Raw genomic sequence first — 22676 nt, 5'->3', positions numbered from 1 at the left:
AAAGAGTCACTTGAAATTCTCAAAGGAAAGAACTGACAGGACTTTGGTAGCTCTGTGGATCTTGGAGAAGCACTCTAGGAGGTAAACAGCTCAGGTTTTAACTGCTGTCCTGCCACTTAACTTCCCCATGCTTCATTTTCCCCATCTGCAAAATGGAAGTAATAATACTATTATACTTACTTCTTAGGGTTGTTCCAATTGAAGACAGTAACTCTAAAGTGTCTGGATCCGTGCCGGAACATGCATAGAGCTCAGTAAATGTTACTTTCACCATCATAGATGCAAGGGACACCCAAGTTCTAGTTCATGTTCCTGGTCCTCCTCGCTGTATGATCTGTACTCCTTTTTAGTCACTTCACCATCTCTGAGCCACAGTTTCCTCATCTGTAAGGTAAATGTATGGGTGTCCCCACGAGTTCAGAGCCCCTTCCATCAGGAACTCTGCATCAAATGTGACTCAAAGATTCTCAGTCAGGGTGACTCAAGGGTCCTGGTGCCTGTGGCAGAACAGGGGAGATGGAGGGGAGGCGCTCTCAGGGCAGAGGCAACACACTCAGTGTGAGAATCCCTGCCCTACTAGGGCGTGCTGTTCTCCAGATTTCCTTCCCTGTGGTGGGCCAGTAGTGTGCCACGTGGGCCTGGCAATTAGCTATTCCAGGAATTTAGTCCAGGTTTGAAGAGAGCAGGCGCCTAGGAGCCTCCGCGAGCCTTTCACCAGCCACATTTGATTGCCTCCACAGCATGTACAAGGGCTACGACAGCGACCTCCCGCGGTTAGGGCGCACACAGCTTCCCTCCGCTCAGCTGCGCGCGCAGTCCGGTCAGAGCCGGGGCGGGGCATGGGCGGGGTCCTGGTACGCGCCGCCCCCTCAGCCTCCCTCGCCGACCCGGATCCCGGCTGCTGGGGAGATCTCCTGCTGGGGAACCCAGGAAGAGGAAGGGGCGGAGCTGCCTTGCGGCTGGACGCGGAGCAGTCAGCCGACTGCCTCGGGGGCTCTTCGGCAGTCCCTGGTCTTGCCCCGCGCTTTGAGAGCTAGCCAGGGCCGAGACCCGGGGGACCCGGAGGGGTGAACCAGCCCTGTCTAGGAAGCCGGGCAATGCCCCGCCATGGAGTATCTCCCGGCCAGGGCCACCGCAGGTCCGGCCCGGAGCAGGAATCGGACCGGACCCGAGGATCCCCCAGACTGAGGCTTCTGTGGATGGGCCTGCCTCTGATTCTGGCGTTGGTTCTCTGGGCCCCAGCCGGGGCCCACCCTCTTCCCGTCCAAAGCCAACACGTCGGTCGCTTAGTGCCCCAGCTCCGTGACGCCTTTGGGTGGTGGAACCTCAGCTGCCCAGTTTGCAAAAGCTTGTTCACCGCTATCGACTTTGGGCTGAAGGTGAGCGCTTAAAGGGCCTGCAGTGGAGCAGCCAAGGGTGCGCTGGCGGGGGCGGGGGCGGGGAGTGGATGGGCTGGGGCTGGGGTCATGAAGAGCATCCCTGATGAAGAGGCTGAAGGATACAAGCCTTTACCGGATTTGCTCTCCTTTAGGGACACCCATGTCTACACGCCACCACTACCTCCATTGTGACCTTGTGAAGTAAGGAAAGAGCTCAAATTATATGCCGGGCACTGTGCTAGCCACTTTATACAGGTCAAGTCAAGTCTGTGAGGTGTTTTCATTACAGTATCTCCATTTGCCAAATGAAGAGCATCTGGGGGAGGTGAAGTAACTTCACCGAGGGCACATAGCTGGCGACAAGGCTGGGACTCCTTTCCTGGTATATCTGACTCTGAATCCCCCTGTGCCTTACATTTGGCATCGCTAATCCGGAGCACCATGCCTGTACTAGCTGCTCAAAAGGGACTTGAATTCAGAAAGATCCAAGGGTGTGGGAGTAGATGGGGCTGCCCTGACCCTGATGGGATGATGAATGCTGGTTGGTAGGTGAGTTTTGCAGGTCTCCCCAGGGAACCTGCCTTTGTGTGTGTCCCCAAACTGGACAGCTATATTGCCCAGCCCGAATTTCAAGGCACTCTGCAGACAGTGACTGAGGAAGCCAGCCAGGCAAGCAAAAGGCCTGAAATGCCACTGCCTACTGAGCTGAAGAGGAAGTACTGGCCTGGTGCTGCCTGAGTCACAGGGCAATATCTGTGGGAGTCAGGGGGTGCTCTGAGGTCTCTTCACCACAGTGGCATTGAGTCTGGCTTGGCCCCAGTTTGGATATGAAGGCACAGATGGTGGTAGCCAGGGGTTGGCCTGGTCCCTGTGCTGTCTCTGACCTCTCGTCACTGGTTCTTCCCACCACAGAAGGAGTCCAGTGTGGAGTGGGTGGGCTCCATAGCCACCAAGCTCTGCAAACTGCTGAAGATAGCACCGCCCGCTGTGTGCCAGTCAACTGTCCAGCTCTTTGAAGATGATGTGGTGGAGGTGTGGACACGTTCAGTGCTGAGCCCATCTGAGGCCTGTGGTCTGCTCCTGGGCTCCACTTGTGGGCACTGGGACGTCTTCTCATCTTGGAACATCTCTTTGCCAGCTGTACCAAAGCCGGCCCCACAACCACCCAAGCCCCCGGCCCCAGGCGCCCCTGTCAGCCGCATCCTCTTTCTCACTGACCTGCACTGGGATCATGACTACCTGGAGGGCACAGATCCTGACTGTGAGAACCCACTGTGTTGCCGCCAGGATTCTGGCCTGCCACCTGCCTCCCGCCCAGGTGCTGGATACTGGGGCGAGTACAGCAAGTGTGACCTGCCCCTGCGGACCCTGGAGAGCCTGTTGAGCGGGCTGGGCCCTGCCGGCCCCTTTGATATGGTGTACTGGACAGGAGACATCCCCGCCCACAATATCTGGCACCAATCACGTCAGGACCAGCTTCGGGCCCTGACCACTGTCACAGCCCTTGTGAAGAAGTTCTTGGGGCCAGTGCCTGTGTACCCTGCTGTGGGCAACCATGAGAGCACACCTGTCAATGGCTTCCCTCCCCCCTTCATAGAGGGCAATCACTCTTCCAGCTGGCTCTATGAGGCAATGGCCAAGGCATGGGAGTCCTGGCTCCCTCCTGAAGCCCTTCACACCCTCAGGTAGTTGAGGTCCATGGAAACCCAGGAAGGGAAAAGAAAGTGGATAATAGTGAAGGGAGCAGGGGACCTGGGCATACCTGTGACTCTTCTAGCATGAGTCCTCAGCTGTCTTCACTGGCTCTGACCCCATACTCCACCTCTACCCTTATGTCTGTCCAGCCACTCTCCCTCAGGATTGACAGCATACTTTCTCCATGCTAGTCTGTGTCTGTTCATGTTGGCCCTCTAAAACACCTCCCCTCCCCCTGCAACTTTAACATCCCAACTTTCCAGGTCCAGATCATACTCCTTCTGAATGGCCCTTGCTTCCCATTATAGTTCTCTTTTATCTCTGAGGCCTAGAGCCCTTAGCTTTCTGAGCCATTTGCCCAGTCATATGGGCCCTATAATTGGTGCTGTTTGGTTTTCTGCTGGAATGTGAGCCCCTTGGTAGGGATGATGTCCCGTATGCCTCTGCCCTCCACCCAAATGCTTAGTATAGGACTGTGAGCACAGGACCAGGATTATGAATGAGTGCTGACCGTTTGTGTTCACTTTGTTTCAGAATTGGGGGGTTCTATGCCCTTTCCCCACGCCCTGGCCTCCGCCTCATCTCTCTCAATATGAATTTTTGTTCCCGTGAGAACTTCTGGCTCTTGATCAACTCCACAGATCCTGCTGGACAGCTCCAGTGGCTGGTAGGAGAGCTTCAGGCAGCTGAGGATCGAGGAGACAAGGTGAGGGAAAGTGGTGAGAACATGGTGGATAGGTGCTCCATGGGGGTGGCGGGGAGAAGCAGGCCCTTTATGACCATACTCCTATCTGGAGCCAGAGCATCTGTGAGCAGAGAAGCCTGATTTTCTGGAGTTCCAACAATAGGATTCCCTGGGAGTTCAGCTCCTGGTCCCCCTTAGGAGCTCTCATTCACTCCCCGTCTCTGGCCAGCAGTAATAGCTGTTGTAAGAGCGATGAGTACCAACTCTCCTGGCCAGGGCTGCCTAGACCCCTCCTTGTCCTCATAACCTTCCTTCCCCTTCCCCCCCCCCCCCCCAATTTCAAGTTCTAATTGGCCTTATTGAACAATTGATGAACCAAGCAGCATTCCATCTAGCAAATAGAGGGGCATTCTCCCTGATAACCTCCCTTAACTCTCCCTGCAGGTACATATAATTGGCCACATCCCCCCAGGGCACTGCTTGAAAAGCTGGAGCTGGAATTATTATCGAATTGTAGCCAGGTAGGAGGGAAGTGGGGAGAAGAGGGGTAGATGAAGAGTCTGAAGTTCATTTGAAAACTCCTTTGGGTATTTTATCATTCCTGGTGCCCCTTTGGGGTAGAGAGGCTACTTACTTCAATGTGTGGAGAAAGAAAGCATCCCATCTCCCCAGATTTCTTCCCTGTCCCTAAAACCTTCTGAATCTAATTAGTGTCTTCTGGCCAGGTATGAGAACACCTTGGCTGGTCAGTTCTTTGGCCACACCCACGTGGATGAGTTTGAGGTATTCTATGATGAGGAGACCCTGAGCCGGCCACTGTCTGTAGCCTTCCTGGCACCCAGTGCCACCACCTACATCGGCCTTAATCCTGGTGAGTGATGTGGGAGTTGTTGAGATAGAGGAAGCAGAAACAGAGTTGGGGCCATGGCTGGCAAGGGGCAGGCGGGACATATGACCTCTCCCTGGAGTTGCCTTGGTTCCTTCCCTTTCCAGTCAGCCCTCCCTCCTTGCAGGTTACCGGGTCTACCAAATAGATGGCAATTATCCGGGGAGCTCTCATGTGGTCCTAGATCATGAGACCTACATCCTGAACTTGACACAGGCTAATGAGCCAGGAGCCATACCACACTGGCAGCGTCTCTATAGAGCTCGAGAAACCTACGGGTTGCCCAATGCACTGCCTGCCGCCTGGCATGATCTGGTGTACCGCATGCGGGGTGACACACAACTTTTCCAGACCTTCTGGTTTCTCTACCATAAGGGCCACCCCCCCTCAGAGCCCTGTGGCATGCCCTGCCGCCTGACTACACTGTGCGCCCAGCTCTCAGCTCGCTCGGATAGCCCTGCTCTATGTCGCCATCTGGTGCCAGATGGAAGCCTCCCTGATGTCCAGAGCCTGCAGCCAAGGCCATCTTTCTGCTAGTACCCCATGGCCCAGATTTGTGAAAGTGCAAATGTGAGGAAAGCTGCAAAAACTCCAGAGGACAGCTGTGGTAAGAAGAGCATCTGGTGGAAAACCCTATCCCTGAGCCCCAAGCACACCGGGGAAACAGGACCTTCTTTCATGGAGCTGGTTTGGCAAGATACAGGAGAGAGGGTGGCTGCTCTGTGCCCAGCATCTAAGCTGCCCTGGGACTGCTGCCTTTCATAACTATGGAGCAAAGGTCTAAGTTGGTCCTGCCTCAGCAGACCACACAGGAGCTCTCACCCCAGGCCTGTGCTGGCCAGCCAGGAACCCTGGACTGCTGCTGCCTGGTTGTCAGGCCATTAAAATAAAGATAAGAGACTTGGACTCCAGACCCCTCTGCAAGTGTCCCACTTTCTTTTTTTCAAGGAGGCAGGGGAAGGGGGCTTTGGGAATATAATCCTAACTGAGGGATCAGGGTACTGGGGGTGATGGTATGGTGCAGGCACAGGAAGGCACACACCTTAGCAGGGCAGACAGACTTTATTAGTGATATCAGTACAGCAGAGGTGCCCATGGAACAGTGGGGAGGGGACCCATGCCTGGACCAGTCCCCCTTCTGCCCCTGCCAGACCCTACCAAGATAGGGCCTGGCCTAGACCAGTTCCTCCTGCTCCACCTGAAACATGGGGGTGGAGAGCCTGGGGCTGGCCTTGCTTCTTGCTCCTCTTATCAATCCGATATTGTCATTTCCCCGAAGGGATTAGGTCTCTCTCTCCCCAGCCCCTAGGCAGGGAATCCCAGCTACTAGGGAGGGGCAGCTTTGAGGGGGCCTGAGGCCTAACAATAGCCTCTAGGGCCCCTCCCTGCCCCATACCCTTGAGTTCCCTGGGGCCCAATGCAAGCAGGTGGAGGGAGGACTGAGGACTTCAGGGGGTATGGGCCCCCAGGCGTTTGGGCTTGAGGGAACCCCACAGCGACTGAACGCCCCTACGGACAGTCCACCCTACACGGCGGGCAACGGACTCTGCAGGGGGTGCCGGGAGGCAGGAGGTGGAGGCCTGGGAGCGTGCATCGAGACACTTCTGGTAGCGGAGCTGCAAAGAGGCAGGTGCGGCAGTCACTCTCCAGCCTGCCCCATGTGGGGTGGGCATCACCACTCCATCACCCTACCCACTTACCATGCAGGCAGCCTGCACAGCCTCTGAGAGGCTGGCAGCATTAGGCTCGCACCAGAACATGTGGCAACAGAAGGAGGCTGGGCCGGCAGCCATGATGAATGCAAATGTGTGGACATCTCTGCCCACAGCCAGGAAGGAGAGGAAACGCACCCGACATTCCCCCAGCACTGCTTCCGTCTGGAGGGAGGGAGCCCAGTTAGAAAGGAACAGCCCAACCCTCTCTTCCACTGAGCACATCCACCTTACTGGCAGCTCTTCCCCCACCACCCCAGGCTCCCCTCCATGGCGAGGCACAGCCATGCCTTCTCCCATCCCAGTCTTTACCTGCTGATGCAAGATGGTAAGGGTAGCAGGGGCCACACTGACGTGACTTGGGGTCCACTGCTCACGGCTACTAGAGGACAGGACTGACTCCAGGGCCCCATTTATCACATCTACCCCTGGAAGATATGGACACAAACATGATACCACTAGGGGTGGGGAGAGTTTACCCCAGGTCCTTTGCTCCATCCCCATTTCACCAGTTTACAGCCCTGTACAATGCTGCACAGATATCCCTTCCTTGGTACCCTCTTACTTGGCTTCAGTAATTTAGCACTTTTCTGGTTTCTTCAATATTGAATCCTAGGCTTGGTTTTCTTCACCTGATTCTGACTCTTCCTTCAGCCTCCTAAATAAGCTGATCCCCCAAAGCTCTGACCTCCCCACATCTTGGCTCAGTGTTCACCCACATTCAGACATTCAAATACGTCACACTACAACAACTCTCAAATCAGCCCCTAAAGGCCACTCCTCTCCCAAGACCCAAACTTTGGTTTGTTTTGTATCCACTTGAGGTAAGTTGACTTTTGTGTCCCACTGTGCTACATCATTATAGTGCACAATTGCATTTACACCTATGACAATCTCCCAATTGGTTCTTTTATTACCATTTTACAGATAAGGAAACTAATGCTTAAAGTTCCCTTCTTTATATTCCTAGTTTTCAGAAGTAGAAGGAATGTCAAATCTTAGTTGGATTCAGTAATTTCTATAATGTGCTCAAAGGAAGTAATGCAAGATTCCTGGTTTTTTAGATCAATCAACTTCCTCTGTAACACAGTGGTTTCCTCCATCTCAAACTGTTATTCAACACTTCACTCCTGCATCCCACTTTTGCCTGCACTCAGCAGAAAACCATGGCAGGAGAAGCACATAGCATGGTGCTGCATGGGTGCTGGTCCCTGCACTACTCATGAACAGGCAGTGTGATCTACTGGTCTTTACCTTCGCAGCTAAAAGGTTAGAATAAGCAGTGCCTACGTGGAGGCATGCAGCCCTGTGGGCCACTCCTGGGCCCTCTTGCCCCTCTCAGTGCCTCCGGGCTCCCAAAGGAGCAGACTACATGGACCCTCTTTGGGCAGAGGACAAGGAAGAGGACAAATGTCTTCCTCGAAAGTCCTCCCTCATCTTGGCCTTGCTCATCTCACCTCTGACTGGATCAAGGCCAAACTCTTCTCCCAAGCATGCAGGTCCTCCAAAAACTGGCCTCATCTGAGCTGTCAAGCCTCATATTTTACTGCTCCCGGAGCTTCAAATGATTTATGTAGCATTTATTAACATCTAGTCCTGGCAAATGCCCTACTAGGCAAATGGGGAATGCAGAATAAGAGAAGAGGATGCCCTCGAGGGACACAGGCTGCAACTGTGGAAAAGCTTCGGTTTGGAGTACCCTTTCCCTCTTGACTGAGAAACTCCCGATACTCATCCTTTGGGGTTCATCCAAGTCCCGCCCGGAAGCCTTCCCTGCTGCAAGGAAGAGAGAGGATGTTGCAGGAACAACTCTTAGCACATCTGGTAACTGCTAGAAAACCTTTCTCCATACTGGGCTGTGACCATCTCAAGAACAGAAGCCAAGTTTAATTCATCCCCATGTCCCCAACCCTAGCACAGAAGAAATTCCAGATGTACGAGCAAGTCACCCTGAAGGCAACATGGGCAAATGCATCCAAACTGGCATAACCGAGGAACCTAGAAGCCCACAGAACGGTGACAACACAGGCAGTCCTGAGTGGGTCAGATCCGACTGCCAAGGGCTGTGGTGTTTTCGACATTTATACCACTCAATGGAAACTCCTGAAGACCATGAGTGTGGACAAGATATCGAAGTCAAACAGCTTAACAAGCTCATGGGGCTGTGGGGATGGGGCCTGGCCTCAGAGGAGGGGGAGGATCAGCGTGGAGGGGGGGAAAGTAGTGGAGCAAGTGGCCTAGAAAGTCTGCCATATTTGGTAACAACTCAGGAGTGAAACCTACACCCTGAACCCCAGCCCTGCATTCCCAATACCCCTTATCCTACTGTGCATTTTTTTTTCCAGATCAATTGTTGCCTTCCAACATAGTATGTAATTTTGTTATTGCCTCTCTCTCCTGGCTAGAATGTCAGCTACCTGAAGGCAGTAGTCTGTCAGTTTTGTTCATTCATGTATACCAAGAACCTAGAATAGTGTCTGGCACAAATCAGGCATTCAATACTTATTCATTGAATAAATGAATGATTGAGTGAATATTGCAGCTTTAGGAGGGGCCAATGCTAAACTCCTAGAGGTTACAAAGGGAGCATAAGACAAACCAAGAAGTGAGGTTAGGGACTCAACAGAGCAGACCCATCAAGGTGACAGGCAGCAGAGGAGCGTCAAGGATTGCAGATGCTTGCTTCATCATTATGAGAACCTACGTAAGGTGGCAGAAAGACAAGAGAGTAGGGGTAGTAACTGGAAGAGGCAATGAGGGTTTGAAAGTTGAGGGTGAAAGGCAGAAAGAAACGAAAGCAAAGGTGAAGAGGTCAGCCAAGCTTCCTTCCTGCTCCCTGAACATGATTTTCTCACCTCCAGCTCCATGTCTGTGGCAGTGCCATTGAACCTAACTGGAATACCAATTGCCCGCTGCAAATCCAGGCCTTCTTTCAAACCCCACCTCAATCCCCATCCTTTCCAAGAAGGGTTCCTTCATTGGATATAAGATGCTGGTCATTAAAGTCAGTATTGTTTGAGGGGAAGAGCAGAGAATTGAAGATGACCAGGTTTGAGTCCTAGGTCTACCATGTCCTGGTCATGTCATTTGAAGCAAGTCTCATTCATTCTTTGATTTGTTTATCCATTCACCAAACACTTTTGAGTTCTTCCTAAGTATCTTTTGATGTGACAACTGACCACATCTTGAAGCAGTCTCTTTTTTTCCTCTGGCCTCTCTCCTGCTGCTCTCACTATCCTTGTAAACTTCATCCTCCTGTACTGTCCATTAAATGCTGGAGGACCTAAAAGCTAAGCCTAGCCTCATTTCTCTTTTCACTGTGGGTTGCCTACTTTCGGGGGTCAGTCTTCTCTACACTCATGGCTTTGATTACCTCTATAACCCAATAATGCCACATTTGAATCTGCAACCCAGACCTCTCCTCTGTGAATTCAGCTGCCAACCTGAGTTTGCCACTCAGCTTCCCCAAGGCACATCAAAATTGGCATGTCCAAAACTGAACTCCAATCTCTATACCAAAACTGGCCTCTTCCAAAGTCTGCTACCTTTAGAGAATGACATCACCATCCAGTTAGTTCCCAAAGCCAGGAAGTCAGGAGTCAGCCTGAATGCCTCTGTCCCTCGTCCCACCTTCAGTCAATCACCAAGATATTTAATTTTAATTGTCTAAACATCTCTTGAATCTGCACACTCTTCTTCAGCTCCACCATAGTCCACAATACTCTTCTTACCAGCCATGACTACTCCAAGACCCTCTCAACTGAGTTCTTCACGTCCACTTCCACCTGCTAAACATCTTTCTCCATGGCATAGCCAAAGCAAGCTTTTACAACATTCTAATCTGATTATGCCAAGTGCCTCCTGAAAACTCTTCTATAGCTCCTTGCTGTTCTTAGGATGAAGACAAATCATTAACATGGCCTATGGGGTCCCACAGTGTCTGACTGCTACCCAGCTCCCAGCATCATCTGGCACCAATCATCTTCTCTCAATGCCTTTGAAGTACCAAAATGCCTTCCACTATGGGTCCTCCCCTACACTGTTCATTTTGCCTGGAATGATCTTCCCCTGCTTTATTCTCATCTCTATCCCATTTTGCCACATTAGCTCCTATTCATTTTTTGGTCTTCGTTCAAATGTCACTTTCTCAAGAAAGTCTTTTTTGACATTCTAAACAAAATGAAGTTCCTCTGTTACAAGTTTTATAGCACCTTGCTACTTTCTTTCAATGAATGTTCATTTGTAATTACACATTTATTATTAATATGATTATTTGATTAATTCCTTTTTTTTTCTGCTGTAACCTCCATGAAAGCTGTGGCCATTGTTCTCCCAGGACCTAGCACATGGTAGGCTTTATAGGTATTTGTTAGCCAAATGAACAAATAAATAACAGGTACTGTGAAAGCACTGGAAATATAAGTGAGAACCAGATTTCTACTCTCAGTCCCCTTATCTACAAAATGGGTATTACCAAAATCCCAACTTCATAGGATCATCAAAATTTAAATGGCAAAGGGGCACCTGGGTGGCTCAGTCGGTTAAGTATCCGACTTAGGCTCAGGTCATGATCTCATAGTTCACGAGTTCAAGCCCCCCATCGGGTTCTGTGCTGACAGCTCAGAGCCGGAGCTTACTGCAGATTCTGTGTCTCCCTTGCTCTCTGCTTCTCCCCAACTCGCATTCTGTGTGTCTCTCTCTCAAAAAAATAAACATTAAAAAAATAAAAATAAAATTTAAATGACATATATAGAAGTACTTCACAAACAATAAAGCATCTCACAATTATGCTCACTGCTTCCTCTCTAGGTGCTCACAGCTCATAGTGCTGTAATACCAAACCCAGCTCCCAGCTGCTACTTGGTGTTTCCAGTCATCTAAGACCTACCTCCCAACCCAATCAAAGTTTTTCCACGGGATGCAAGAGTTGGTCTCCCTTGCCTAGTTCATTGGTTCACACTCCATAAAGGCATGCCAATTGCTGCTATAGGCAGGACACAGAGTGCAGATGGGACAGAGGTACAGGAGGTGTACCTTTAAAGGGCAAGGTGACATCAAGCATGAGGAAGGTCTGATAAAAGAGGTATTGGGAGGCAGAAGGTGGGAGCATTGCTTTGGGATCAGTGTTGGTGGTCCCTAGGTAAAGAACACACATACCAACAGGTTTAGCAACAGGCACGTTCCCCAGGTAATAGACTTGGAACTTTTGTACCAACTCATTCTTGGGTGCTGGGAATTCCACTGTGGAAAAGAAAAGGAGGATCAACTGTGGTGGCAGGTGTTGCTCACCCCCCAGTCCCCACCACGAGGGCATAAGCTGGACATGCACCCAGCCAAGTCCTCACCTCCACCCCTTCCCCATCTGCCTTTAACCAGAGTCCCTTCACTTATTTGCTCCAAAGAATTCAGTCTCCATGTGCCCATTTTTTATCATGTTCATGTAGTAGCACATGCCTTTTCTTGAGTCACCGCACCTTTGCTAACACAGTTGAGCTGGATCTGGAAAAGTTGTGTCACTGACCTTGGAAAGGGACATCCACAAGTTTAGAGTGGTCCAGGGAGAGTCCATTTACCAAGCAGCGGGCATTACGCCGTTCGGCCATGATCTGAGGAAGGGAGAAGCGGAGGGGAGGAGCGAGGGAGAATCCATTAGGGCTTCGTTGCCCTGGAGCCCCCCCACCCCAACTCAGTGACCCCACCCACATCCTTGTAGAGCAAAGGTGGCAGCTAGTCCAAGGAGTGGAGGGGGCCGTGCCTTAGAGCAGATCTCATGCAGGCTGGTGGCGATGTTCTTGGCAGGTGCCTCACAGCGAAACACGTGGCACTTGAGCATCTGGGTCAGTTTATCACGAGCTACGTAGGCAAAGTCCCTGTTGGGGGAGGGGCACCTCAGTGTCTCCCAGTGCCATCCAGTGCGAGGCATCATCCCTACAAACCCACACCCTCCCTGTCCATCGCAGCTCCTCAGGGCTTCCAGCCTCGGGATGGTGTCCTGTGGGTGCTGCCTTCTGGCTGATGGGTAGACAGGCAAGCATGCTGAAGAGGGGAAAATGGGTGAGCACAGCGGGCAGGAAGGGGCAGGGCAGAATAGGGGACCTCAGGTGCTTTGAGGTGTCTGGTCCAAGTGTGGGAGGAGGAACAGGAAGGTAAATTAGGCAGGCATAAGTACCTCTCTCTGGGTCCGGCAGCACAAGAGAGGCAAAGAATAAAGTTAGGGAGGAGAGCCCCCACTCTGACTGATGGATGAGTCCCCGCCCTAGGATCCCAGGCCCAGCTCCCACCTTCCACTGTCCCGCCCGACGCCCCACACGCGAATGCTGACAATGGGCTGGGCATGCAGCAGGGCCTGAGTCTGTGGCTCCACCAGCTTTAGTGTCTCGTCCTCCAGCTGTAGCAGTAGGTCCTTTCCCTGTGGGCCCAGAGAGCAAGCACTCAGTGGAGCCCCAGCTGGGGAGGTGCTGATCTCTGCCACCTCCAGCTCAGGGCACCCCCAACCTTGGCGTTGGACCACCCACCATGCAAGCCTCACTCTAGTAGAGGTCACATCTGTCATCTCTTATGTGACTCCTTTTAACATCTAGTCACTGTTAGAAACCATCTCCCAAGGCCCCAACCTGGGATCACACACCCATGTCACAGGGCTGTCACTTGGGGGGCTGACACCTCCATCACCCCGCCGTTGCTCAGGCAGCCCAGCTCTCCTCTCCCTCACAGCTCCCTTCCCTTCTCCACTGTACCACACCTGCCAGTTCAGCCCTCACCTCCCCCCAGCCCCCAGACATGGGGTCGTGCAGATTGTTTTTGTGGTAGGAAAGCTGACGGATGCAGTTGTTGACTGCCACACTGCTGCGTCCAGGGGCCAGCTCCTCCTCGGTCATCTCCACCCAGCCTAGGGAACGCACGGCGAAACACTGCCAGACACAGAAGAGGGGGTGGGAGGTAGAGGGTCTGAGCTAGAACCGGAGGACCCCCAACATGGGACACTCTCCTGCTGAGAGCAGAGGAGTTCCTGACTCAGAACATGGAATCTGGGAGGGTATGTTGAGCTCCCCAAACAGGATATGGTTGGTGGGAGGGGTGCTGGTCTCAGAGGAGACCGCTGCTAGTACAAGCATCTGAGCCAAGCCTGGATGGACCCCCAACCCACCCCCGCCAAGCCACTGGGCTGGTTGAGTTAAACACTGACATGCCTCTGGTCCTGACACAGGGGTCTGTGCTAAGACTAGAGGAGCTCCTAACTCAGGACCTGGAGAGCTTACTGAGACTAGAGATACTCCCAGAACATGACATGAGGGGGGTCTCCCACACACACAGGAGCTCCAGCCTGAGGAATGGGCATTGGTCTTGAACAAACCTTGATCCCTGGGTTGGCATTCCGTGGAGGCAGCTTCTCCTCCTCTTGGGGTAATGGCTCTGGGCTGGAGGAAGATGGTAACACTTAGTATGGATCACCAAACAGGGAACTGTCCCAAGGCCTCTCCCAGAGAGATCCATCCCCCGGCTAGCCCACTGTGTTATGCCCTCCCACTCACCTGAGGCTCTGAGCTGGGAAGGACAATGTCCCCTCCTCAGGGTCCTTCAGCCCCAAATCCATAGGGGCCTCCTCACTGGGTTCATCCTTGGGAAGGGGTGAGAGGAGTCAGGACCAAAATGATGCCCCCTCTCCAGTTCCCCCATTATAAAGCAGGTCCCCTCACCTTCCAAAATTCTCCATCCTCAAAGCCTTCTCCATGGGCAAAGCCTGTCCAAGTGAGCTAGGAAGAGGGATGGGAGCAATGAATGGGTGGCTCATCTTGCTCCAGCAGCACCACCCCTCCATCCCTGGACAAAAAACCTGTGAGCTCACCTGAGACTCCTCTTGGGGGCTGTTCCCCTGTGAAGGAGAGACCCGGCCCGGGGGCTCCCACTGGGTGGTCCCTGTTGGGATGTGCCAGTAGTAGGTCCCTGAGGTATCCTGGACCCTCATCCATCCAGCCGGCAGGTCGGAATCCGTCTCGAAGGCGTTGGGGTTCCAGAAGGAATCTGCCGGGTTGGGGGGTGCTGATGAGGGTGTGCCCACCCAACAAGCAGTGGGTACTTATGCCCAGTCCCCTCACTGACACTCCACTGTACAGAGGGAGGAATGGGGGGAGGGCTCCAGCACAAGGTTCCTGCTTCCTCCTAGAGCCTGCAGTCTGGAATCACAACATGGGGGACCACCCGCAGGGGACATGACTCAGGTCTCCCCCTGGACCCTGCGCCTAGCTAATGTGGCTACATAGAGGGAAGGAGGAAGGCAGAGAGAAGGAGGGAGGTTGGGTGACCCCAACTGACCTCCTATCATACATATCCATATCTCAGGTGCACACACATATCAGCTCCTGCACACACATGTGCACTCAGGCACACAACACATACAAGCCCTACTACACACCTGTGCAGCCACAGAAACACAGAAACACAAGGATGTGCACACATAGAAAATGCCAATATAGACGGCAGGTATCAAAGTCAGGGGCACCCACATGTGCAAGGGCAAAAACATACATACACACACCAACTCCAGCCATACACTAATGCAGACACCATACACAGAGGTGTGCACACACACAGTTATATATATCAGCTCCCACCACATGTGCGCAGAGACCACACCCACAACAACCCCCAGCATGTGTGGGTACCACACAAATAGTGAGTGCACACTCAACCTCTGCCACACGTGTGCAGATACCACAGACACTCACACCCAGACCCTTTACCACACACAGACGCAGGCAAATATTTCATGCACATGCACACATACCTGTGACATACACTCTTCGTCCCCTAGCAGAGCCACACCACTCCAGCTCTGTGGCCCAGCTTATGCCTCCTCTGCCTCTCCTCCTACCCAGCCCCACCCCACATTATGCCCAGCCCCATGCCACCCCTCACCTGGACTGCTGTCCTGCAGGATGATGGCCAGGAAAAAGTCCTGGGAGAACATGGCGCTGGTTCCCAGCCCCTCCTGTCTCCACCCTCCCTCCTCACAGCCCCTCCAGCCCAGACAGCTGGGCTCACAGCCTGGTGCTGGGCTGCAGAGGAAAGCTCATCCCACCCCCTTCTCACCAGGGCAGAGCGCCTGCCAGGCAAGATCCTCCCCCGCCTGGCGCTTGCCAAGGAGGGGCCAGGACCACCACGGGAGGGGACCTCCTTGGTGTGGGGATGGAGGGTCCTCATAAGACCCCAGCCCATCCTGCTTACATCTCTTCTTTCTAATCCTGGCTCCCCTCCCCCAATCCTGAATCTCCATCCCACCTCGCAGCAGCAGCAGTCGCCACAGCACCACAGTTAAACCTAGTCTTGGGGACACCAGGAAGCTCAACCCCTCGGGAATACCCCAGCCACCTGGGGCCCTGCAAAGCCTGTACCTCTCAGAACAAAAAGGGTGTGGCTTCAGGGCTCCCAGAGCTCCCTCCCGGGCCCAGAACCTGCCCGGCAGTTTGAGGCCAAAAGTGGGCCTTAAGGGCTGGGCCCTAGCAAGCTTCAGGTTGGGCTTGGGGCTTCCCATCACAGCCCCCCTCACCTGCCAGGGCCCAGCTAGGCTGCAGCGTCTCCTCGGCAACCGCAGCACCAGGATGGCTGGGAGCGCCCAGACTGCTGACGTGCTTCCCGTTACCAAGGAAACCAGGAATCCTGACTGGTCCAAGAGGCAGCAGTGAGGATACAGGCAGTCCCCAGACCCAGGCTGCTGGGCAACCGGGCACAGAGAGACTGGGAGCAGGCGCGGATACCCAAGGTGGATGCACACCTAATGTGAGAGTCATTTATTTGAGCAAGATATCTCACCACCCTCAGCTTCCAAGTGAGGTGGGTTCACAGAGGAGGGGCTCTTCTTGCCTGTCCAGCCTTCTAGGTAGCCATTACCACCTCTTCTCCCTCCACCCTCCCTTCTCCTGAGGCCCCAGGGAATTAGAATGCCTGCTCTTCCCCAGGAGCCCTCCATCATCTTCAGGGCTCTCCTATCAAACCTTTCAGGAACACCAACACCCAGGGCAACCATGCCTTACACAGCCACACCCTTCTTCATGAAGGGTCATACACCTTTTGAATCTGGAGACCAATTCACCATCTTCTGACTGAGTCACACATACCAATCCATCTGCCATCCCTGGTAGCCTGTACCTTCCTGCTTCAAAGAGCTTCATCCTTCCGTTCTGTCCTGGAGGGGCCGCTCTCCCCCCTTTGACCATCTGGGAGGCCCTTCTGGAGCCTGGCACATCTCCCTCCAAGCACAGCCCCACTCAGGCCTTTGCTGCCACATGCACACATTTTTTTCAGGAATCTTCACTCCTGCATCAACTCATTCAGGCACTCACGCACGAATTCAAAGGTTTGTGTTCATTCATTCATCCATGCACACCTTCATGGTGAAACCAGGAGTGGCCATTTACTCAGGAGTCAATGAATCGCATAATGTTCTCTCCTCTTCTCCACTCCCATGTCACTACAGTAGTCCAAGCTACTACCTGGAATTCTTACCCAGATCACTGCAACAGCCTCACAGGTGGGCTCCCTCCTCCAACCTCATCTCCACCAATCTGGGCTGCACACTACACCCCAAAATTGATTGTTCCAAAATGCTAAACTACTCTCCACTTTAATATTCCTAATTGTTTTCTCTTGCTCTCAGGATAGAACTTAAACTCCTAGGGTTTGGGTGCTGTTATGAGCCCCTAGCCTCTGCCCCTCAGCCTTATCTCCGATCACCCCCGCTCCCTCCTTGTCTCTCTCTCTCCCTGCTTGGTAAGCCCCTCATCCTTTCCAAGTCCAGCCTCCCTCCCTCAATCTTCACCTGGCTATGACCCACTCCTCCTTCAGGCATCCATGTAAAGGTCACTTCTCAAAACTGGCCCACCCCTTTCCCCCCACCATGCACATAGGCAGGGCTGAGTGCCCCTCCTGCATCTCTCCCATCCCAGTGCTCACCATGCTGATCAGAACTGCCTGTTTATCTTTGTCTCCCCCACTAGACTGTGAGTACCATAAGGGCAGGTCCCTTGTAGAATGCATTCTCAGCATCTAGGACAAGGCCTGGTGCCGAGTATGAACCCAACACAGGCAATAAAGTTCTTTTGCTCATCCGTTCACCATTCATTCATTCATTTATTCATGCACTTATGCATTCAATAAACAACTTTGTGGAGATCCTAAGATGGGAAGGAGAAAATACTTTTGTTCAATTCTACTCCATTCCTTCAGGAGTCCAGACTTCCTCTGTGGCCTTCATGGTCATAGTACCACAATTACAAAAGAGTAAGCAGTGACTCATCCCCTTCCTTAGGCTGGCCCCACACCACTCACTACTTTGAACTTCCACAGTCTCCACCAGAGCTTGATCCTTGACCATTGTCTCTCACTGAGGTTGATGCCCGTGTCCAGCATACCCTTCCCACTCCTTCAGCAGTTCTATCCTCCTTCTCCCAGAAGACTCACAAGGGCAGCTACTGCAGTGACCATCCTAGCAGCCCCTGAGCAATCAGGCCTCTGACTCATACCCACCGCTAGGACAGGGGCTGCAAACCAGCAGCCTATAGACCGATACAAGACTCAGATTTGGTGGGGCCTGCATGGTGCTTTTAAAAAAAAAAGAATTTGGGGGGGGGGGGCCACCTGGGTGGCTCAGTCGGTTAAGTATCTGACTTCAGCTCAGGTCACGATCTCACAGCTCAGGAGTTTGAGCCCCACGTCGGGATCTGTGCTGACAGCTCAGAGCCTGGAGCCTGCTTCAGATTCTGTGTCTCCCTCTCTCTCTCTGCCTCTTCCCTGCTCACGTTCTCTCTCTCTCAAAAATAAATAAACATTAAAATAAAAATTAAAAAAAAAAAAGAAACTGGAATATTTCACATCAATGTCCAGTTTTCCATTTACCTAGAAAAGTTGCATGAACTGGCTCCACTGCAACTACATTTCCCCCCACCAACCCTATAAAAAACAAGCTAGAGTGGAGTAGCTAGCAGCTGCTCCCTTTAAAGGGGGTCCAAGCAATGACCATCGAAGGCCACTAACATCACAAAAAGAGAGGCAATCGGACTTTGTCTTTGATAGAAGTACTCAATACCACCTATGAAGTGTTCTTGCAAAAGCAAAACACAAAAAACCTCTCAAATCTGAGTCTGATCAAGGCTCTGGAACTCACTCCCAAATCTACAGGAAATCTAGGGGAAGAGAAACCTGTTCAACACTGCCACAGCGAGAGCGTCTGCAAATCCAGACCATGGAAAATCCAAGACAAAAAACACAGTGTCTCCAATTTAAAATGACAGCAACAACAACAACAACAACCTGCAAGCAAAAATAGAGGACAGACAGAGGAATGAAACAACAATATACAGATCCAAAAGAAAATTTAAGATACACATCCACCGCCAAAAGGTCTGGGACTCTTTGGTTATTGATTCAAACAATCAAAACTTTTTTAAATAGCTGAGTTGGGGGTCATTATTAAACAACTGGGAAATTATAAACATTAACTGGATATTTGATAATATTAAGGAATTATTGTTAAAATTTTGTGTTCATGACAATAATGTTGTAGATCTTTTTAAAAGAGTTTTGTTTTTTGGAAATGCATGGGTAAACACTTTTGGGCTTGAGTGTTTGCTTCAAAATAACCTAGGCTAGGGCCCAGGAGTAGGTGGGGGTATGGATGCACCAAGATTAGTCATGTGTTGATAATTGTTGAAACTGGGTCATGGGTAAATTGGGCTCATTATTCTATTCTCTCGACTTCTGTAGATGTTTGAAAACGTCTGTAACAAGTTTTTTGAAAGGGGATGGTGTACTGCCCTTTGCTCACCTCCATGAACTGCATGTCCCCCTGCAAAGGCTCTACCATTTGGGGCCTGGTATGGTGCCTGCTGCCAGGCACACACAAGAGTCTTTCCTGATCTTTACTTACACCCCAGCCCACAGAAGTCCAGGATAGTAGCTACAGCCCATTATCTCTGTCCTTTGTTCCTCAGCCCTGTCTGCATCTCTATGTGACATGAGCAAATATGGAGACTCAATTTACTTAAATAGAACACATTTAATGATCAATCTTTGGAGTCCTAATATCTATTTTCTCCCCCCACCCACCCTACAAAGAAGAATATGTTTATTCTTCCTTTACTTCCTTTTAGTCAATATTCCATTCCTGATACAAAGGATACAAAATGGTACCCTTGCAATGCCCAGAGGGGTCTCTGCACATAATCCCCGACCTCAGTCTTTCCAAATAGACCTCTGTGGGGAGGTGCTGCTGCTGCCTCCAGACCCGGCCTGTTAAAACCTGTTTCAAGCGCACCTGGTTCATCGTGCTGTGTGCATCAGTGGCAGGGTATGCAGGGCCAAGAGCTCAGGTCTAGACTCGGTTCTACTGTGATCCCAGACTGTCTGTGACTTTAGGAAAGCTACTTAACCTCTCCAGGCCTCCTTTTTTTGTCATCTGTAGTACAGACATCATAACAGTCTCTACCTCACAACATTACTGTGAGGATTAAATATGATAATGCTGAGCACAGGGCAGTACCTGGTAAGTACTCCATAAACGCACCTAGTTTACCATCCATCAGGGTGTGCATGACGGGAGGATCTATCAACTTGTGCAAGCACTCTGAATGCAGGAATGGTTTCGTTCAGGAAAACCTGGCTGGATATGGTCTGCTGAGGACTGAGGACATGTGCTCTGTGATTCATCCCCAGGCTGGCCCTGGCCTCTATTGCCCTCCCATATTCCCCAAGTGAAGCTCCATTAAGGTACCTGTGTCCTCCGGGGAGCCATAGGAGGGGCTGCCCTGGGATAAGGTAGCCCAGCTTGAGTCCTCATCACTGGCTGCACTGTTCCGCATGCCAAACAGGAGGCTGGCACTCTTGCTGTGCTCTCGGGGACCGTCGGCAAGGGCCTGGGGTCTGGGGGGCATCTCCGCACTCTCCGGGGGCTCAGGCAGCCCTTGGGGAGAAGACAAGTCCTCCTCCTCCTCCTCCTCATCCTCTTCCTCATCATCCTCCTCGGCCTCCCCTGCTGCCTTCTCCTCTCCTTCATCTGGCCCCTGCTCTTGGGTGCTGATGATCAGACCAGATCCTCGGAGCCCTCTGTTGGCTGCATTGTGGGTGGAGAGCTCCAACTCAGAGTACAGGTGCATCAGGCCTTTGGGGCCCAAGGGTGCCATCTCAGGCTCCTGACTGGCCTCCTCTGCCAGGGTCAAGGTCACGTTGCGGTTCTGGTCACGATGGGCCGTGGCAGCCCGCCGGAGCTGGTTCTGGCCCTCTTTTAGCCATTTGGCATTGGCAGGGCCTGGCTCAGGCCCACCACCCTCCCCCATGGCACTGCGCAGGTCCTTGGGTCCCACAGCCGTGGCCTGCAACTTGGAGTTGAGCAGCTGGTTGTGGGCAGCGTGCAGGGGCAGGGGTAGGCTCAGGGCGGGGCCTCCGTGGCTGTTGGCATTAATGGCCGACTGGCTCAGTGACGATGGAACAGACATGGCCTTGGCAGATCCTGCGGGGTGGGGAGAGGAGACCATGTTCAGCCTCCAGGTCTGGATAGCAGCACCCTTGCTTCTGCCCGGGGCTGTGCTCTGCACCTCCTCATCTCCCTTACACACAGCAGGCCAGCACCCACCACTCCATGTCCTGTGAGCTATTTTCCCATGACAACAACTAGGCCCAACTGCTGTCCCCCTTCACCATCACCTGCTCAACCCTATCTCCACCAAAGGCTGGGGCCAGGCCCCACAGTCCACTCCGGCCCTAAATCCCCAGCCCTGAGCTTTCTGGGACAGTACAGCCAGCCCCTGCTCTGCCCTCGCTCCCAACAGCAGAGCCTCCACACAATGGCTCTCTGTGCATCCCCACCCCCAGCTTATCCGACCGGTGCTTATTGTGCCAGGGACCCAGCTGGCGTGGGACTGGCTCATGTGTTCTGGACACTGGACACTCACTGCTCCCTTCCTCCTGCCACATTGCTATCCACAGCCCCCTACTGTGAGCTCCCCAGGCTGTGTTCCCATTGTTGTTAAATCACTGGGCTCAACCAGCCCTGAAGCCCACCCCTACTAGGGGCTGTAAGAATAGGAGAGAATGAGCTGCAGAGCCATCCCTCAAGGGCATGGACCTAGGAAGGAAGGTCACAGAGGAAGGACCTTCAGTTCCAATCCGTGGCTCCTTTGGCCAGTTGAAGCTACATTTTGATGACTGTTTCTATAAAGTGTCTCACCATGGGCATTACTCCATCTGCCAGCTCCTATAATGCCCCATGCCTGGATCATTGCAGGGGCTTTTGACCTATACTCTTCAGCCCTTCAGGTCTTGATCCAACTGTCACCTTCTCAGTGACACTTTCCCTGATACCCTTTTAAAACTGAAGGCCACCAATCCCTCTCTCAGCTACACCCAAACCTTCCCTAGTGCCTAGACTGTCAAGCTATTAATCAACATTATTATTATTATCTGTTTTATGATTATCTCCTCATGACTATAATTTCAGTTCCATGGTGGAGGATTTTGTCTTTTTTTTTCAATGCAATATGTTCAGAGCTTAACACACTCTTGGCACAGAATAAGAATTCAATAAATATTTGTTGAATGAATGTATAACTCCACCCTCCCATCTCCTAAAGGCCCCATTTTATCATCTCCTCTCCCAGTTTCAGAAAGCACACTTTGGCCATGTTACTGTGTCTCAACAGTGCCCCAACTAAACCCCATCTGCCCTTCAGGTGAGGGGATCTCCTGTTCCACAGTGACAGCACCCACTTCCTATCCCCTTGGACCCCATCTCCTTACAAGCCCTTTGTGGACCACCTTCTCTGCCTACCTATCCTTCCAGCCACATAGCCCAACAATCCCACCATCAAGGCCTCACCCTCCCCTCCGCATCTCCCTGACCTTCCATTGCTCTGCTGCTCTCCTTCAGTGACCCCCCCCACTATAAAGTGCTTACTTCCTGGAGCCTCCCTGCCACCACCTCACAGGTCATTCTCCCTGACCAACTACTACCCAATTCTCTCTCATCCTGGCCCTCTTAGCTCCTACTGTGTCACCCTTCCCCCTCCCTGATACCCTCTCTTGGAGTCCTCTCTTCCTACTTGACCCTTCCCCCCAGCACAGCTCTCCCTCACTGACTGCCCCTCAACACACACCTCTCTTTCTGACTCCTACCATATGGCTCTTTCTCCCTGATTTCTCACCTGAGAGTTCTCTCTCCCCCTGGCCCCACTGGGGAGTTCTTTCCCTCAGAACCTCTGGCCCCGGGTCTCTCTGCACCTCAGTGCAGCTCTGAGCCCTGAGCCAAGGCTGCTGGTGAGGTGCTTTTGGCT

The 22676-nt window shown here is 52.4% G+C and overlaps 2 protein-coding genes across 8 annotated transcripts in view; one reads left to right on the top strand and one right to left on the bottom strand.

Moving 5' to 3' along the window:
• Positions 1 to 886: 886 nt before the first annotated feature.
• On the top strand, positions 887 to 5556 carry SMPD1 (sphingomyelin phosphodiesterase 1). Of its 3 annotated transcripts, none has more exons than XM_019456108.2 (6): positions 887 to 1379; positions 2292 to 3064; positions 3609 to 3780; positions 4204 to 4280; positions 4485 to 4630; positions 4753 to 4912. In XM_019456108.2, the coding sequence occupies exons 1-6, from the start codon at positions 1098 to 1100 to the stop codon at positions 4791 to 4793; spliced, it is 1491 nt and encodes a 496-aa protein (XP_019311653.1). In that variant the 5' UTR covers positions 887 to 1097; the 3' UTR covers positions 4794 to 4912. The 3 variants fall into 3 exon arrangements, with proteins under 3 accessions (XP_019311653.1, XP_019311652.1, XP_053756014.1); XM_019456107.2 differs by having other exon boundaries at positions 893 to 1379; positions 4773 to 5556; XM_053900039.1 differs by lacking the exon at positions 887 to 1379 and adding an exon at positions 1587 to 1704 and having other exon boundaries at positions 4773 to 5556.
• A 132-nt stretch (positions 5557 to 5688) lies between these two features.
• APBB1 (amyloid beta precursor protein binding family B member 1) overlaps positions 5689 to 22676 on the bottom strand; it is a 22683-nt gene continuing 5695 nt past the window's right edge. For 2 of the 5 annotated variants that reach the window (XM_019456099.2, XM_053900037.1), the window contains exons 2-15: positions 20123 to 20857; positions 15905 to 16018; positions 14204 to 14379; positions 14055 to 14111; positions 13890 to 13975; positions 13712 to 13775; positions 13119 to 13268; positions 12639 to 12766; positions 12113 to 12227; positions 11879 to 11963; positions 11515 to 11598; positions 6670 to 6785; positions 6346 to 6522; positions 5689 to 6261 (exon numbers count right to left, since the gene is read on the bottom strand). In XM_019456099.2, coding sequence (XP_019311644.1) covers positions 6094 to 6261; positions 6346 to 6522; positions 6670 to 6785; positions 11515 to 11598; positions 11879 to 11963; positions 12113 to 12227; positions 12639 to 12766; positions 13119 to 13268; positions 13712 to 13775; positions 13890 to 13975; positions 14055 to 14111; positions 14204 to 14379; positions 15905 to 16018; positions 20123 to 20843 — 2241 coding nt within the window. In that variant the 5' untranslated portion in view covers positions 20844 to 20857 and the 3' untranslated portion in view covers positions 5689 to 6093. The other 3 variants (XM_019456103.2, XM_053900038.1, XM_053900036.1) reach the window with 3 other exon arrangements.

This window comes from Panthera pardus, unplaced genomic scaffold, assembly GCF_024362965.1.
Source record: "Panthera pardus isolate Hobbes unplaced genomic scaffold, ASM2436296v1 HiC_scaffold_12, whole genome shotgun sequence".
In the NCBI taxonomy this organism is placed as follows: domain Eukaryota; kingdom Metazoa; phylum Chordata; class Mammalia; order Carnivora; family Felidae; genus Panthera; species Panthera pardus.
This window is presented reverse-complemented; position numbering and strand designations above follow the sequence as displayed.

Excerpts from the sequence above, each read along its gene's own strand:
- SMPD1 (XM_019456107.2), top strand. The coding sequence starts at position 1,098 with ATGCCCCGCCATGGAGTATCTCCCGGCCAGGGCCACCGCAGGTCCGGC. Across the intron at positions 3,781-4,203 it reads CTGAGGATCGAGGAGACAAG|GTACATATAATTGGCCACAT; the intron begins GTGAGGGAAAGT and ends CTCTCCCTGCAG. Across the intron at positions 4,631-4,772 it reads CTACATCGGCCTTAATCCTG|GTTACCGGGTCTACCAAATA; the intron begins GTGAGTGATGTG and ends CCCTCCTTGCAG.